Genomic DNA, 15507 nt, shown 5'->3' on the forward strand with positions numbered 1-15507 from the left:
ATCATCTGGGCGTGTCTCATTTAATCCCCTGCCATTGTAAGAGATGTCTACACTGAGTTCTAAAACCCGCAGCAGTGAGTCTCAGAGCCTGGGTCTACAGATTCAGACTCACACTACAATGCTCAAAACAGCTGTCAAGAAGTTCGGGCTCGGCAAGGGGGGTGGGTTTCAGATGCTGAGCTCTAGCCTCTGACATACAATGTCTACACTGCTGTTTTTAGCACTGTAGCGTGAGCTTGAGACTGTAAACCTGAGCTCTAAGAGTTGTTGCCGCAGGTTTTAAAACTCAATATACAGATAGAGGCCTTGGGCACTGGTGGTCCCCCTGTCTCTCCTGTTCTCAGCCTGTGGTGCACAGCAGTTTAGTTTCCTGAGAACTAAAATACTTTAGTTAAACTAAAGTTATTGGCCTCATCATAGGCACATTTGGGTGAAATTTATAGTTTATGTTAGGAGGTCAGACTAGATGACCTGCTCTGGCCTCACACTCTGTGGAAGAGCTGCAATTACGACTAGCCCCTGTGCCTCTTCTCCTGTCACTTGGTGTGGGGACTGACCACAAGGCAATATGTGATGTATCGAGTTAGGTCCATGGGTTCTGAATATATCGACGCTGTATTTTAAATCTCATTCATTTTCTTCTCCAAATGTCTGCTTTTATGACACCTAAGTAAATGTTAATGAAATTCTTTTACCCCTCAGTGGTTTTGAACACAATGGGCAGCGTTATTTTTCAGATAAGGTTCACGGAGCTCTTTGCTTCCATGGAGTTGAATGTGTGGCTAGTGGAAAGATCAGTGGTCTAATGTGTTCATTGTTTGAATGTCAAGAGAATTCGGAACCCCAGTTTGTTAAATTATGGCCTTTTTTAATGGGCTCGTTTAGGCTCTTGTAAATTGTAATCGGCAAATTAGATGTGTTGCCCTCACAGCATTAGGGTTAGCACTCCAGGGACTCCCTGCTCCTTCTTTTCTTTTCTTTTTTTTATGTTTAAAGTGAAACTAAGCAGGGAATTAGGTGTTTGATATGCGAGATTGGTTCTATGTTGGGTACGCTAGCTGCATACCGATGTCGATCAATGCTGAAGGAAGAACAGTGAATGCAGTATTGCAGTCCAAGTAGAACTATCCATGAAAAAAATGATGGCTGTAACAATGTCTTTATGATTTGATAGAAATGGTAGCTCTGGGTCATAAAAGCAAACACAGAAGGATAAATAAAGCCATGGCAAAGCTCCAAAAGAGAATATTTGGTGTTATTTGGAGCAGGGATTCAAAGATTGCAATATCAGCTTTTGTATAAAAACGTAATCTGTCAGCCTTTTCAACACTCAGCCCCCCTTCTCTTCTGTCTCTCATACCACCTCATGATTCAGCACCTTTAAAAATAAATAAATAAAACCTACCTAGTAGCTCAATCATCCAGAACTTTTTCCCCTTCCATCATTATCTTTTTAGATAAATTCTCTTTTATACCAGGAAAATACACATTTTTGGTGATGGGGGCAAGCTTTCCCCTTTCTAATTTCAGCTCATTTAACTGGAGGTGAAGATCCAGCTGGTCAGAGCAGGGCCACCCAGAGGGGGAGGCAAGAGGGGCAGTTTGCCCCGGGCCCCGCAGGGGACCCCATGAGAGTTTTTTGGGGCCCCTGGAGTGGGGCCCTTCACTCGCTCCGGGAGCTCCAGAAAACTCTCGCGGGGCCCGGGCCCCCGGAGCTTCTTCCGTTCTGGGTCATCGTCAGCAATTCGGTGGCGGAGGGTCCTTCCATTCCGGGACCCACCACTGAAGTGCCCCGAAGTCCCGCGGTGGGGGGGTCTTGCCTGCACTTCAGCGGCAGGTCCCGGGGCAGGTCTTCGGCGGCAGGGGTTCCTTCTGCCCCAGAACCTGCCGCCGAAGTGCCGAGTCTTTGACGGCCATTCGGCGGCGGGGGCCCCCTGCCGCCGCAGACCCCAGGCCCCCTGAATCCTCTGGGTGGCCCTGGGTCAGAGTTCTAATATTTGGGAAGCAGCTCCCTGAACCTGTTGTGCAGGGGTTCTCAAACTGGGGGTCGGGACCCCTGAGGGGGTCGTGAGGTTATTACATGGAGGGGTCACAAGCTGGCAGCCTCCACCCCAAACCCCGCTTTGCCTCCAGCATTTATAATGGTGTTAAATATATTTTAAAAAGTGTTTTTAATTTATAAGGAGGGGGTCGCACTCAAAGGCTTGTTATGTGAAAGGAATCACCAGTAAAAAAAGTTTGAGAGCCACTGCTCTTGTGAGACTGTCCTACATCTTTGTAACTTCACACTTTAAACAATCTCTTGTCTTCTTGCAGGATGGTGGCTGTCTTTAAATAATGATACACTGTCTTTGTTTCAATATTACAGCACCAATGTTCAAGTAATTTGGGTTGTAATTGGCTAGCCATATCTCCTACTATTTATTTTCTTATTTCTCCCCATTTAATATAGTAATAGTCAGTGGAGCAGGAAAGCATTGTGACAGCATAATGGCATATTGTTTGAAAGCAATTGTCTTCCATTTCCAAGGCTTCTGTTTAAAATGCAATTGTTATCTGCTAATATATCTGGGATACATTATTGCAGGATTGATCAGTAAAGAACTTGTTGGTGCTATGGTCCTATTTAATTATGTACGTGTTTGTATGTATATAATAAATGTATTGTAAAAAGAAACTCTGTAGATGCTGCACTAGCTGGCTAAATATTATTTGTAAGATGCATCTGCTGAAGTTTAGATAAGCTTATTGTTCATGGAATGTGGAAACAACTCCATATAGTGACAAAAGAAAAAGAACCTAATACCCTGTGTGTAATGCAATAACCACAGAATTACAATTGCCTTGTGTAAAAAGTATCTGCTAATGAAGGCAGATAATAGAATTCTTGCAAATGCAAATGCTAACTGGCTCCCCAGTGCTAGGCAGAGAACTGAAAAGTGGTACCAGCTGGAGGAAAAAGACATCTAAAAATGCATTAAAAAGAAGATGCCTTAGATGCATGTTTGTTTAGGTAAATACTTGTATAAATGATCTTATGAGAGTCTTATTAAGAAGCAAACTGAGAATACTAACAGAATGTTATAGGAAATCATCAGGAAACCCAAAGGATATTTGTATGCAGACTGGATAATGACAGTCCTGGGAACAGTGTGGTAGCATTTACACTACAATCACCTAGCACAGAGGACGGCCTTTTGAGGAGTATTTAAGTAGTAGTAATAAGTGGAGCTTGTAAAAGCCAATACTTCCTATTATCCCAAAAAGTAAAAGAATGCCCTGCTGAACAGAGATTTAATTTTAAAAACAAAACAGAATATCGTGTGTGTGTGTGTGTGTATTTTTACACATGCATGCATATAAATTGCATTTACTGTAGCAATAAGTGATGAATGTGCCCTATTACCAGGCTAAGAGGGGCATTCAGCACATGAATCACTCTGTGTGTAATTTCCTCTGTAGTTTCTTAATCTTTCAGCATTTTTCCACTCTAGTCTCCTCAGCATGAACACTGTTTCAAATAATTTCTTCCTAAATAGATGTGGTAAGTTCATGAAGAGCCCAGCCCACATAAAGGAAGTGGGTGTATGCTGGTTTTTCACACAGCAATGGGGGGAGAGAAACATTTTTAAAAGAAATGGTCCCTTTAATAGTCAACTTTTTAACACTTCTGTGCTCCTTCCTGCAATTACCTATTGTTGTCTTTACAGTACCTTATACAGGCAAGTCTCATCTTACGCGGGGGTTCCGTTCCGCGGTTAGCACGTAAAGCGAAAACCGCGTATAGTCAAAATTACATTGAGTTGAATGGCGGGCGGAATAGCCCGCACTACAGGTACAGTATTAAAAAAAATTTTCTCTTTTTTTTTTTCTTTTTTGGTTTTTGCCAACCGCGTAAAGCTGAAATCGCGCATGTTAAATGTGCGTAAGATGCGACAGATCTGTAGTGCACTTCTGCTCTGCTAAGTAACATTATGGGGTTGAACTTGAAGCACTGTTTGGCCCTGCTGTTGGAACTTCATAAATAACAACGATGAGCCACAATAAAGTTTAGTTCTTTTTTCCTTAGGGGTGTGGGCTCACCAGTACTAATAGGAGTAAAACTTCTTATTGTCATTTTAAAAAGTGAATATGACTCTGAATACGCAGAGCCGAGAAGAAAGTGCTATTTTTATGGGATATTCACTTCTCGGAGTCCAACACTGCTTTTAAGTACAGTGTGCTGCAGTTTCACAGTGCTGAGTAGAATATTTATCATTAAAGTACAATCTGCTTTAATGCATCAATTATTTTCAGTTCCAGATTATAACTCCATACACAGGTATTGGTTGTATAAAGTCACTCCAGCAATAATCCTCTCCCCCTGCAGAGTCTGTGTGCTCATGCTCCGATTGGAGAGAGGGGCTGTGCTATGCGTTCCTGCTGAGTGAGCAGACGGCCTGACTGCAGGTTGCCTGGGCTGGGCCTCCTGCCTGATTATGAATTGGCCTCCTGCATAATCAGAATTGGCTGCAAAATCAGAATGGGCCTTGCTGATTATTACTTATCCAGGGCGGCTCCAGACCCCAGCACGCCAAGCGCATGCTTGGGGCGGCATGCCGCGGGGGGCGCTCTGCCGGTCCCCGGGAGGGCGGCAGGCGGCTCTGGTGGACCTCCCGCAGGCGTGCCTGCGGATGGTCCGCTGGTCCCACGGCTCCACCGGACCCTCCGCAGGCACGCCTGTGCGGGAGGTTCACCGGAGCCGCGGGACCGGTGACCGGCAGAGCGCCCCCTGCGGCATGCCGCCCTGCTTGGGGCGGTGAAATGTCTAAAGCCGCCCCTGTACTTATCAATTATATAATTATAAAGATTATAAAATTATGTAAATAGTACAGAAGATTTTGATCATCCTCAACGTCTACTGCCTCACAACTGATGGAAATGGAATGAGGAAAGAGGATCCAGCAGCTAGGGCACAGGACTCCGGGTTAGGGAAATAGTGGTTGTATTCCCAGCTCTGTTCGGTGACCTTTTTGCAGCTCACTTATCCTCTCTGGCCTCAATTCTCCTAGCTGTACAATTGGTGTAGGAAGTCTCAACCCCTAGATGAATTAGGGAACTATTAATTAATTAGTGATAATAAGGCACTTTGGATAATACACAAATAAATATACAACTGCAAAGTGTCTGCTTATTGTTATGAAATTCCTGACCAGGGTAAATAGATACCCATTACATTCCAATCCTATGTCTTAACCACCAGTCCAGACAAAGCTTAGAATTGAGAGTTACTAATAATGGACTCTGCAGATATAACACTGAGCAACTGGTCTTCCTGTAACAGTGCAACTCATAACTTCAGCCTCAAGCTAGAGCATTTAAAGGAGTATTAAGGATCTGATTTTGTCACAGAGGTCATGGATACCGTGACTTCTCTGGCTTCTGCCTGCCACAACGGAGCTGGAACAGCTGTCAGCCTCCCACCCAAGAGCAGCAGCAGGGCTGGAGTGGCGGCCTGAGCTGGAGCAGTGGCTGGCAGTCTGACCATACTGCTGGAGTAGTGGCTGCCAGAACAGCGGACAGGGCTGGGTCAGCCCCCACTAAAGCAGATGCAACAGCTGCTGCCACAAGAGCAGCTCCTGAGGCTGCTGGGTTGGGGGCCCGGGGCTGGAGCAGTGGCCACTGCCTCAGGAGCAGCAGCCAGGGCCAGGTCAGCCCCAAGGGCTGGGCAGAAGCAGCAGCTGCCACCACAGGAGCAGACCCTGGGGCCGAATCAGCTCCCAGGGCTAGAGCAGGAGCAGCGGCTGTCAGGGTCAGCAGTCAGCCATTGCTGCAAGAGCAGCGGCTGGGCTGGAGCAGTGGCCGGGCTGGGTCAATGCTGCAGGAGGAGCGGCAGGATTGGAGCAGCGGCCTGCAGTCAGCCCGTGGCTGTTAGGTTCCCACCCCCCAGGGTGTTTTTAATAAAAGTCACGGACAGGTTGCAGGCTTCCGTGAATTTTTTTTTATTGCCCGCGATCTGTCCATGACCTTTATTAAAAATACTTGTTGCAAAATCTTAACCTTAAGTATTATTGACAGGAGGAAGAGAGTGAGAACAGATTAGTCAAATTTTAATCTTTCTTTTTAATGGTCTGGCTGAGACACATGTAACAATCAAACCCTGTAATTTTCCATTTAATTTTAAAGGAAATAAGTGCCAATGCCAGCTGTCTATATTTTTTTTAAAAAGCCTAGTTTGTTTTGGAATTGGTGTTCGGGGGGGAGGGGAATAGAATTTAACAAATAAAGTTTGAAGTTTATGGCAGATATCTGTATTATTGTATGACTATTATGTAAACCTCAGTTTGATTGCTATATAGTTCAAAGGATGTAAACTCCTGCCACAGCTGACCCCATGTCAGGAAGGCAGACAATGGCTTTTAAAACCCAGTCACTGGTACTTAACTGACAATACAGGTGTCAAAACCTTTGAAGTTTTGCCTCTAACCAAGTTGGGCCCAACATCCATTGTTTTGGGTATGGGAGGGGGCCTTCAGGCAAGAAACTGGAAGCAAAGAACTCTAGAGTAGATAAAATCCTGAGGCCCTAAGGGGCAGTGACTGCAGAGAAGCAGTCTGAATCCCAGTCCTCAGAAGTGGAAGTACCTAGGATAAATTGGGGTTACGCTTTGAGGGAAATGTTAAAAGGGAAACCATATGTGTGTAGGTCTCCTGTTTTAGACCTTTTCCTGTGAATCCTATGTTCTTATAGATAAATAAATAATTGTTTTGAAACAACTATTCTGAGTCCCCGTATTTACCTGGTGATCAGTCACTCCTAAAGGGAAGTCTCTCTTGCAGGTGCAGTTAGACCTGCTGAGAAATCATGGCTGGGTTCTGTAGCTTGGACTATGAAGGGAAGAATCATGGGATTCCACCCTGAGATGAGTGACGGCACAGGGCCTGTCACTTGAAAGGATGCAATGGAGAGAGATAGAAGAGGGATCAAAGCTGCAGCTAATCCTGTAACTGTGATCATGGGGTATTAATTTTAGGCTTTGAATCTGTGTGTGTAATTGGTGCATATCTTTATGATTGATTTAGGGAATCGGGGGATGATCCTAAGTACTGAGCACCCTCAACTCACATTGAAGCCAATGGAAGTTGAGGGCAATTTTGCAGGATCAAACTCTATGGTGAATCTTTTCTTTCTTTCTTTCTTTCTTTCTTCACTTTTTATTTTATCTCTGTGCCTCCTCCTGTTGCCATGGAAACATGCAGTAGCAGTTAAATTGTACTGCTAACATGCCTTTTCCTGTAGTAGAATGGTAATAGCTAATATTTGATCTAGCCCAAGTGCTGACTCAGGGATGCTGTTGTACATATACTCTGCCTCTTTACTCTTTTTAATGAATAATGCATCAGTCTCATTCACCTTGTGCGTCTTAAAAGTGATATCCAGTCACAGTTAATTACTTCAATTTTCTTTTTTGATGCCTACACCATTGAAGTGTTGGAATTAGCTGATGTTATGAAACTGACTTTAAAAACTCTGCTGAATTTGGAACAAAATGGCACAGGGCAGTGAGAAGCATGAGACGTATCTTTCTAAGCAAAAGTTGTAGAAATCCATATGCTAGTCTGAATAATCTACCCCATATTTTTCCCTATGGAAAAATGTAAATAGAGATTTTTTTCTCCAGCACGTTCAATTATATAAATCTAACATTGCATTCCAACTAACTTTTAAAAGCATCACAATTTGCTTTGTGTAGTGCTCCATCAAGCTGAACGGAAACTTTTTTTTTAAACCCACCAGAAATAGAATCTCAAATTAAATGTATACCCCAAATTTAAAAAATAGTAAGAGGATCAAAAAAAGCCACCATGGCTAAACAACAGAGTTAAAGAGGTGGGTAGAGGCAAAAAGGCATCCTTTAAAAATTGGAAGTCAACTCCTACTGAGGAAAGTAGAAGGAAGTGTAAATTATGGCAAGTTCAAGTATAATTAGGCAGGCTAAAAAAGAATTTGAGAGCAACTAGCAAGAGACTCAAAAACTAACAGCAAAATATTAAGTACATCAGAAGCAGGAAGCCTGCCAAACAATCAATGGGGCCACTGAACTATCGACGTGCTAAAGGAGCACTCAAGGAAAACCAGGCCATTGTGGAGAAACTAAATGAATTCTTTGCATTGGTCTTCACTGCAGAGGATGTGAGGGAGATTCTCAGACCTGAGCTATTCTTTTTAGGTGTCAAATCTGAGGAACAGTCTCATACTGATGTCAATAGAGCAGGTTTTGGAACAAATTGATAAATTAAGCACCAGCTCCAGATGTACAGAACTACTAACTGTGGTATGTAACCTATCACTTAAATCAGCCTCTGTACCAGATTACTGGAGGATAGCTAATGTGACACTAATTTTTTTTAAAAGGCTCCAGAAGCGATCCTGTCAATTACAGGCTGGTACACCTAACTTCAGTACCAGGCAAACTGCTTGAAACTATAGCAAAGAACAGAATTGCCAGGTGCATAGAGTAACACAGTTTGTTGGGGGAAAGTCAACACGGCTTTTGTAAAGGGAAATCACGCCTCACCAATCTATTAGAGTCCTTTGAGGGGGTCAACAAACATATGGACAAGGGTGAGCCAGTGGATATTGTGTACTTGGACTTTCAGAAGGCCTTGGTCAAGGTCCTTCACCAAAGGCTCTAAGCAAACTAAGCAGTCTTGGGGTAAGAGGGAAGATCCTCTCATGGATCAATAACTGGTTAAAAGACAGGAAACAAAGGACAAAAATGAATGGTCAGTTTTCATAATGGAGAGAGGTAAATAGCAGAGTCCCCCAGAGATGTGTACTGGGACCAGTTCTGTTCATCATATTCATGAATGATCTAGAAAAAGGGGTAAACAGTGAGGTGGCAAAGTTTGCAGACCATACACAATTACTCAAGATCATTAAGTCCAAAGCAGACTGTGAAGAGTTACAAAGGGATCTCACAAAACTGTGTGATTGGGCATATGAAATGGAATGTTGATAAGTGCAAAGTAATGCATATTGGAAAACATAATCTCAATTATACATATAAAATGATGGGGTCTAAATTAGCTGTTACCACTCAAGAAAGAGATCTTGGAGTCATTGTGGATAGTTCTCTGAAAACATCTGCTCAATGTGCAATAGCAGTCAAAAGAGCTAACAGTGTTAGGAACTATTAGGAAAGAGACAGATAATAGGATGGTAAACAACATAATACCACTATATAAATCCATGGTACATCCAAACTTTGAATACTGTATGTAGCTCTGGTTAAAGATATATTACAAATGGAAAAGCCACAGAGAAGGGCAACCAAAATGATTAAGGGGTATGAAACAGCTTCCATATGAGGAGAGATTTAAAAGACTGGGACTTTTCAGCTTGGAAAAGAGACAGCTGAGGGGGGATGTCATGGAGGTCTATAGAATCATGACTAATGTGGAGAAAATGAAGAATAAGGAAGTGATATTTACCCTTTCGCAGGACACAAGAACCCTGGGTCACCCAATGAAATTAATAGGCAATAGGTTTAAAACAAACAAAAGGAAGGAACTGGTTTTTCACACAATGCACAGTCAACCTGTGGAACTTGTTGCCAGGGGATGCTGTGAAAGCCAAAACCATAATTGGGTTCAAAAAAGAATTAGATAAATTCATGGAGAATAGCTTCATCAATGGCTATTAGCCAAGATTGTCACAGATGTAACCCCGTGCTCTGGCTATCCCTAAGCTTCTGACTGCTAGATCCTGGGACTGGATAACAGAGTATGGATCACTTGATAATTGCTCTGGTCTGTTCACTTCCCTTTGAAGCACCTGGCATCGACCACTGTCGGAAGACAGGATACTGGGCAAGATGGACCATTTGTCTGACCCAGTATGGCTGTTTTTATGTTCTAATTTTATGCTGGGAAAACCCCAAATGTCAGAAAGCTGTAGTGATGCTGAGAGTCAGGTAATGTGTAGCACACCTATATATGTTCACAGTTGGCTGCATATAATTTTATTTTGTGTTTGTTTTATTTTATTTTTGTAGAGAAAATCAGACAAAGATATGCAGATCTGCCAGGGGAGTTGCACATTATTGAGCTTGAAAAAGATAAGAATGGGCTTGGACTCAGCCTTGCAGGCAACAAGGACAGGTCTCGTATGAGCATTTTCATAGTTGGCATCAGTCCGGATGGACCTGCAGGAAGAGATGGAAGAATGCACATTGGTGATGAACTTTTAGAGGTAAGTGATTCCTTCGGCTGTATGATTGAGTTGGTATCAAGAGAGGGAGGAAAGCCTGTGGACCTAGTAATGAAACACAAAATAAAGATTTGGTGCCAGTTCATGGAACTGTGGTGACTTATGCCAGCTGAGGATCAAAGAAACAGAAGAAGATATTAAGATGACTGGAAAATAGGTAACATTCACTATGCAGATGAGACAATGCTGTTGGCTGATTCTGAAGGTCTGATGAAGTTAGTGGAGGTTCTATGTGAATATGACAAAGAATATGGGTTAGAGTTGAATTTGGACAAGACAAAAACTATGGTGGTATCCAATGATCCTGCAATATTCCAGTGAACAACATAGTCATATAATAAGTGAGAAATTATTGCTACTTAGGAAGCATTACAGAAGATGGAAAATCAGATATTGAGGTCTTGTGGCACCTTCGAGACTAACAAATTTATTTGAGCATAAGCTTTCGTGGGCTACAGCCCACTTCGGATGCATGTAGTGGAAAATACAATAGAATAGCAAGCGTGAATTCTCGAAGAATAAATATCTAATGAGAAAGGGACATGAATTTCTGACTGTTTAAAAACTTATATATGGTCTGTGTTAAATTATGGCTGTGAAACATGGACTTTCAAACAATAATAAAGAAACTATAATCCTCCAAATTATGGTATTATAGAAGAATTCTAAAAATATCATGGATAGACCAGTAACCAATGAAAAAGTATTGGAGATTATTGGAACTCAGCCAAAGTTAGAGATCCTGTGAAAATAAAGTTTTGATTTCCAGGGCACATTTTAGGAGGTTCAGCAGATGATGCATGTTTATTGGCACTGGATGGCAAAGTTGATGGCAGAAGGATTTGAGGCAGAAAAAGAATGTCTTGGACGGATGATGTGGTATCCTGGGTGTGTCAAAAGGGTTATTAATCCACAAAGGGATTAGCAGAGAACCATACAGAATGGAATACCGTGGTTACAAACCTCCAGTGATGCAGATGTCACATAAGAGGATGATTGGGTCCATTGATAAACGTGTTTTCACTGAAGAACAAAATTCACACACCTACACCTCTACCCTGATATAAGGTGACCCGATATAACACGAATTCGAATATAACACGGTAAAGCAGTGCTCCGGCGGGGGGGGGGGGTTGTGCACTCCGGCGCACTCATCTATAAAGTAGTAAGATTTTTTTGGCTCCCGAGGACAGCGTTATATCGGGGTAGAGGTGTACTTGGTTATGAAAACTGATGTCAATGCAGTCTATGCTTTCAGAATGTTCATAAACTATGGTTAGGGAGGGACTACTGAAAAGCAGGTGAGGGAATAGCAAATCTATCCTTGTATTGCATATGTTGTTTCATGGAAAAATTCAGTTTACATATAAAACGAGTCTTGCCTTTTGCAGTTGTCAGGGTTCCCTTCCTTTCCAGCTGATAAGGAAATACAATTTCATATTGTGATCCATTTTACTCAGTTGTTAGAATTTAAAACATTTTGTTTGTTTCTTTCTGTCTTTCTGTCTTTCTTGTGATGTCTGATGCAAACTAACCCACAGAGCAAGTTATTCTATCAGCACATAAAGCATTTCATCTTCCTTTCCCCTCCACCCCTTTTCATCTTCCTGCTTGAAACACATTTCAAACCTTTCAACCTGATATGTGGCTACCGCAGAGTGGCACTTAGTGCTGAGGGTCTTTTGCTATTCCTGCAGTGGTTCCCACATCATGACTGCTTTACAGGTTTGAGAAATTATTCATCCCTGTGGATGTTTCTCTTCTCAGGAAGCTTTCACTGAAGAGTAGGTGTGTGCTGACCTACTGGACTCAATGGGAGGTGATGTTAGATCTTTGAGCAATTCTGACTCTGTGTTGTATGAGTACCAAGTGTTTTCTCTCATTTCTTAACCTGAAAAGGAGAAGTCTGACTGTCTGGGAGCACCTAGAATTATCTAAAGATTTGTCAATGTCTAATTATAGGTTTTCAATACCCATGCAGTGTGGGAGGCTTGTTTTGAAATGAAGTATCACTGTATGAAATTTGTCTCTGTTAGGGTGATAAATTGCGTTAAAGTCTCTGTATCTTGCTGAAATAATGACAGGCAAATTGCCCTTTCCTGCAAATTCCTGTTGGTCCATGCTTCAGTTACTATAGAATCATAGGGTTAGAAGGGACCGCAGGGGTCATCTAATCTAACCCCTTGTCAAATGCAGGATTTGTTGTGTTATAACTTTCAAGGGACCACTACATTTTACAGAAATGTTAAAAGGCAGTTTGTCATCCTTTCTCACACTTGAGTCCTAAAGAAAAGATAATACTTTAGACTTTGCTCGCTCAAGTCTAGTAACCTACCCACGCCTGTTTTCTTTACTGACTCTCAACTCAGGCAAAACTCCCATTGATATCAGTGGATTTGTGGTTCAGGCAAAGAACTGGGGGAAAGATGGTTTCTATTAGTGGGTCAGGCACAGACTTTCTGGGTGGTCTTTTTCATCTCCATCAACTTCCTGGTGCCTTAGTTTCTCCATCTGTAAAATGGGGGTAATAATACTTCCTTACCACAAAGGAGTGTTACAAAGCTAAAATCATTAATGCTTGTGAAGTCCTTTGACCGCCTCAGATGAAGCAGGGGAACTAGAATGGGCATTAAAACTTAAGACTGAGAGATGGAAACACATGATGAAGTTGCAAGTTATTGTTTGTTTATTATGGGAGTTTGTACTTTGGCAGGAATGTAAATTCTGAAATGTACTAAGAATTAAAGATGAGTTGAACTAGACTGATAAATCTTGGGTGTGTACCAGCCCAAACAAAATGGACCCACAAATGGAGTAGGTGTTATGCTGCTCGGAGATCAGGTAGTTTTGGATGCTAGCTCCCTGAACTTTGGAGGACTTTTACACTGACATGCTTACACAGGTAGGGGGAGCCTCTGAGGTTTTCGCCTGACTCCTAAATTATTCCCTGCATTATATAATCCTTCTAGCCATAGATACTGCTGTCCTTGAGAGATGGGCCATGTGGCATTTCTGGTGAATTTTATAAATATTTATTTTTAAATTCTACTTAGTAGATTTTTGGAGGGTTTGGGATTTGCATATATGTTGTATGGTTGCAAGTTGCAAAAGAACTCAGTGTTGGCCTAACTTTGCTCCCGGTGAAGTCAGCGATAGAATCACAGTTTCTACAGTGGAAGGAGAGTGGACCAGTGCTCACCATTTCTGAAAGTGCTACCCTGTAACTGAACAAACCATGTCCACAGGCCTATAAGTAAATGCCACCTTTTTGTTTACCTTTAGGATCAAATCAAACTCACCTCACTAGTGCCCAAAATTTACCATGTGATTGCTTGACTTACATGAAATGGTTGGGAGGTCTCAGTTCAATTCCAAGTGGGCTGAGGTCCACTGCACCAAAACATCTAGAATTGAAAAAGGAGTGAATTGTGAATCAGTCCTTTGACATTCCTGTGCGCTGTGAATTATTCAAATCAAGTGACTTATAAAGCCAAGTAAAGCTTTAAAACACCTCAGTATTGTTATATATATAATAAACATGCACCTCCATTAAAATGGCATTATTGGGGTAATCTTATTAGCAGTTTCAGAAACAAGCATAAAAATTGAGCTGCAAGATATAAATTGATCACTATTTGGAGCTAGATGTCATACCTCCTCCACCAATGGTATAGTGTTATGCACTTGGCTGGGTGTGTTTTTTATCTACCTGTATTAAACACACACGCAAACAATAATTTAAAGAACATTAAGATTGCAAAGTCAAGCAGTCAAAAGTTAGGAAATCCCTGAATTTAAGTTCCCTGTGCAACCGTCATTTGATCCCCATTGTGTGTATGTGTTATGATATCGTCTTTAATTACATGATCATGTTCTATTTTTCCCATAGGAACCATGCCTCTTTCAGTGCACAGCATGGACAATGCTTGTTTAACGAGAAACTGCTCAATATTTTGTCACATCTTCATTTTTCAGTGCGGGACCCCCTGCTTTATTTATTCCATACTATTTATACCCTCCTCTAAAAACATTGTTCGTTTCCTCCTGAGGTTTTTTATGGCACTTTTCTATGGCACTTGTCACTTACAGTATCTGAGTGCTTCACAACCATTAATGAATTTGTCTTTATGACATCCCTGTGAGGTTGGGAAATACCTTTATCTCCATGTTACAGATGGGGAACTGAGGCACAGAGAGATTACCATCAAAAACGCCCACTGTTGTAGTGCCCAATTTGAGACGCCTAGCACCTGATTTTTTCAGCGTACTTAGCGTTATATAGCACTTCATATGTTCAAAGCACAGCACCCATTGACTCCAGCTGCAGCTCTGAGTGCCCAAGTTTTCTACAGAGCAGACCCCAAGGTCTCAAGCAGGGCACACCGTTAGTGAAGAACTGTGAAAAGTTTGGTGTAAGTGACTCGCCCAGCATCACGCAGAGTCACTCTTGGGCAGAGGCAGGGATTAGAATCCAGTTCTCTGGTTCAGCATTTAGTTGCCTTCACCATGAGACCATCCTTTCTCTTCCTGCAGCCCACTGCCTTATTCACTACGTATCTCCAGCTTCTGCAACAAATGTCAGAGGGGCCTAAAGACAACCATCTTCTTTCTTATGTACACTAAACAAGGCAGGGAGCCTATGGAAAAATAATATAGGATCATTCTATTTTCTCCAAAAAAGTATTTTTAGGGTGTATCTATATCTATATGCTGAGTGGAAAAATATTTATATTTACACAGTAGGTTCATCCCTATCCTCATACTCTTTCAGAAGAAAAATATGTGAGGCCAGATCCCTCTCTCTTTACACAAGCAGGTAGTCCCAGTGATTAAATAGAATTATTCCTGTTAGTAAAGTGAATAGGATTTGAGACTCTGGCTTTCAGATCCTAGCAGATCCATTGGAGGAAGTGATGTCATCTGAGTCCCTCTCTCTGGCCCAGTCTCTCAGGTTCAGAACAACAATGGCCAAACAGTGTTGGAGTCCCAGGAGATGGTGGGAGTGGGAGCCATGGCGGTAAAGTTTGCTGCAGTGATTGTTGGTAGACAGCTTATTCCTCTGCTGCTTCTTGTTTTCTTTTGTCATTCCTTTTAAGACCCCAAAAGGGAATGATGGGTGAAACAGCCCATCCTCATTATTTTGTCCATCAATTAGACCTAATTTCTGATGCACCAATTTTGGTTTATTGATTTTCAGTTCTACCCGTTCTGAGTTTACCAGGCACGATTTTAACACAGTCCTTGAATTATATTTTT

The 15507-nt window shown here is 42.1% G+C and overlaps 1 protein-coding gene across 7 annotated transcripts in view; it reads left to right on the top strand.

Annotated features, from left to right (window-relative positions):
* The window catches only part of PATJ (PATJ crumbs cell polarity complex component), a 216834-nt gene that overhangs the window by 117029 nt on the left and 84298 nt on the right, over positions 1-15507 (top strand). For all 7 annotated transcript variants that reach the window (XM_045028182.1, XM_045028179.1, XM_045028180.1 and 4 more), the window contains one exon: positions 10037-10233. In XM_045028182.1, coding sequence (XP_044884117.1) covers positions 10037-10233 — 197 coding nt within the window. The remainder of the gene's footprint in view (positions 1-10036; positions 10234-15507) is intronic.

This window comes from Mauremys mutica, chromosome 8 (genome assembly GCF_020497125.1).
Source record: "Mauremys mutica isolate MM-2020 ecotype Southern chromosome 8, ASM2049712v1, whole genome shotgun sequence".
NCBI lineage: Eukaryota > Metazoa > Chordata > Testudines > Geoemydidae > Mauremys > Mauremys mutica.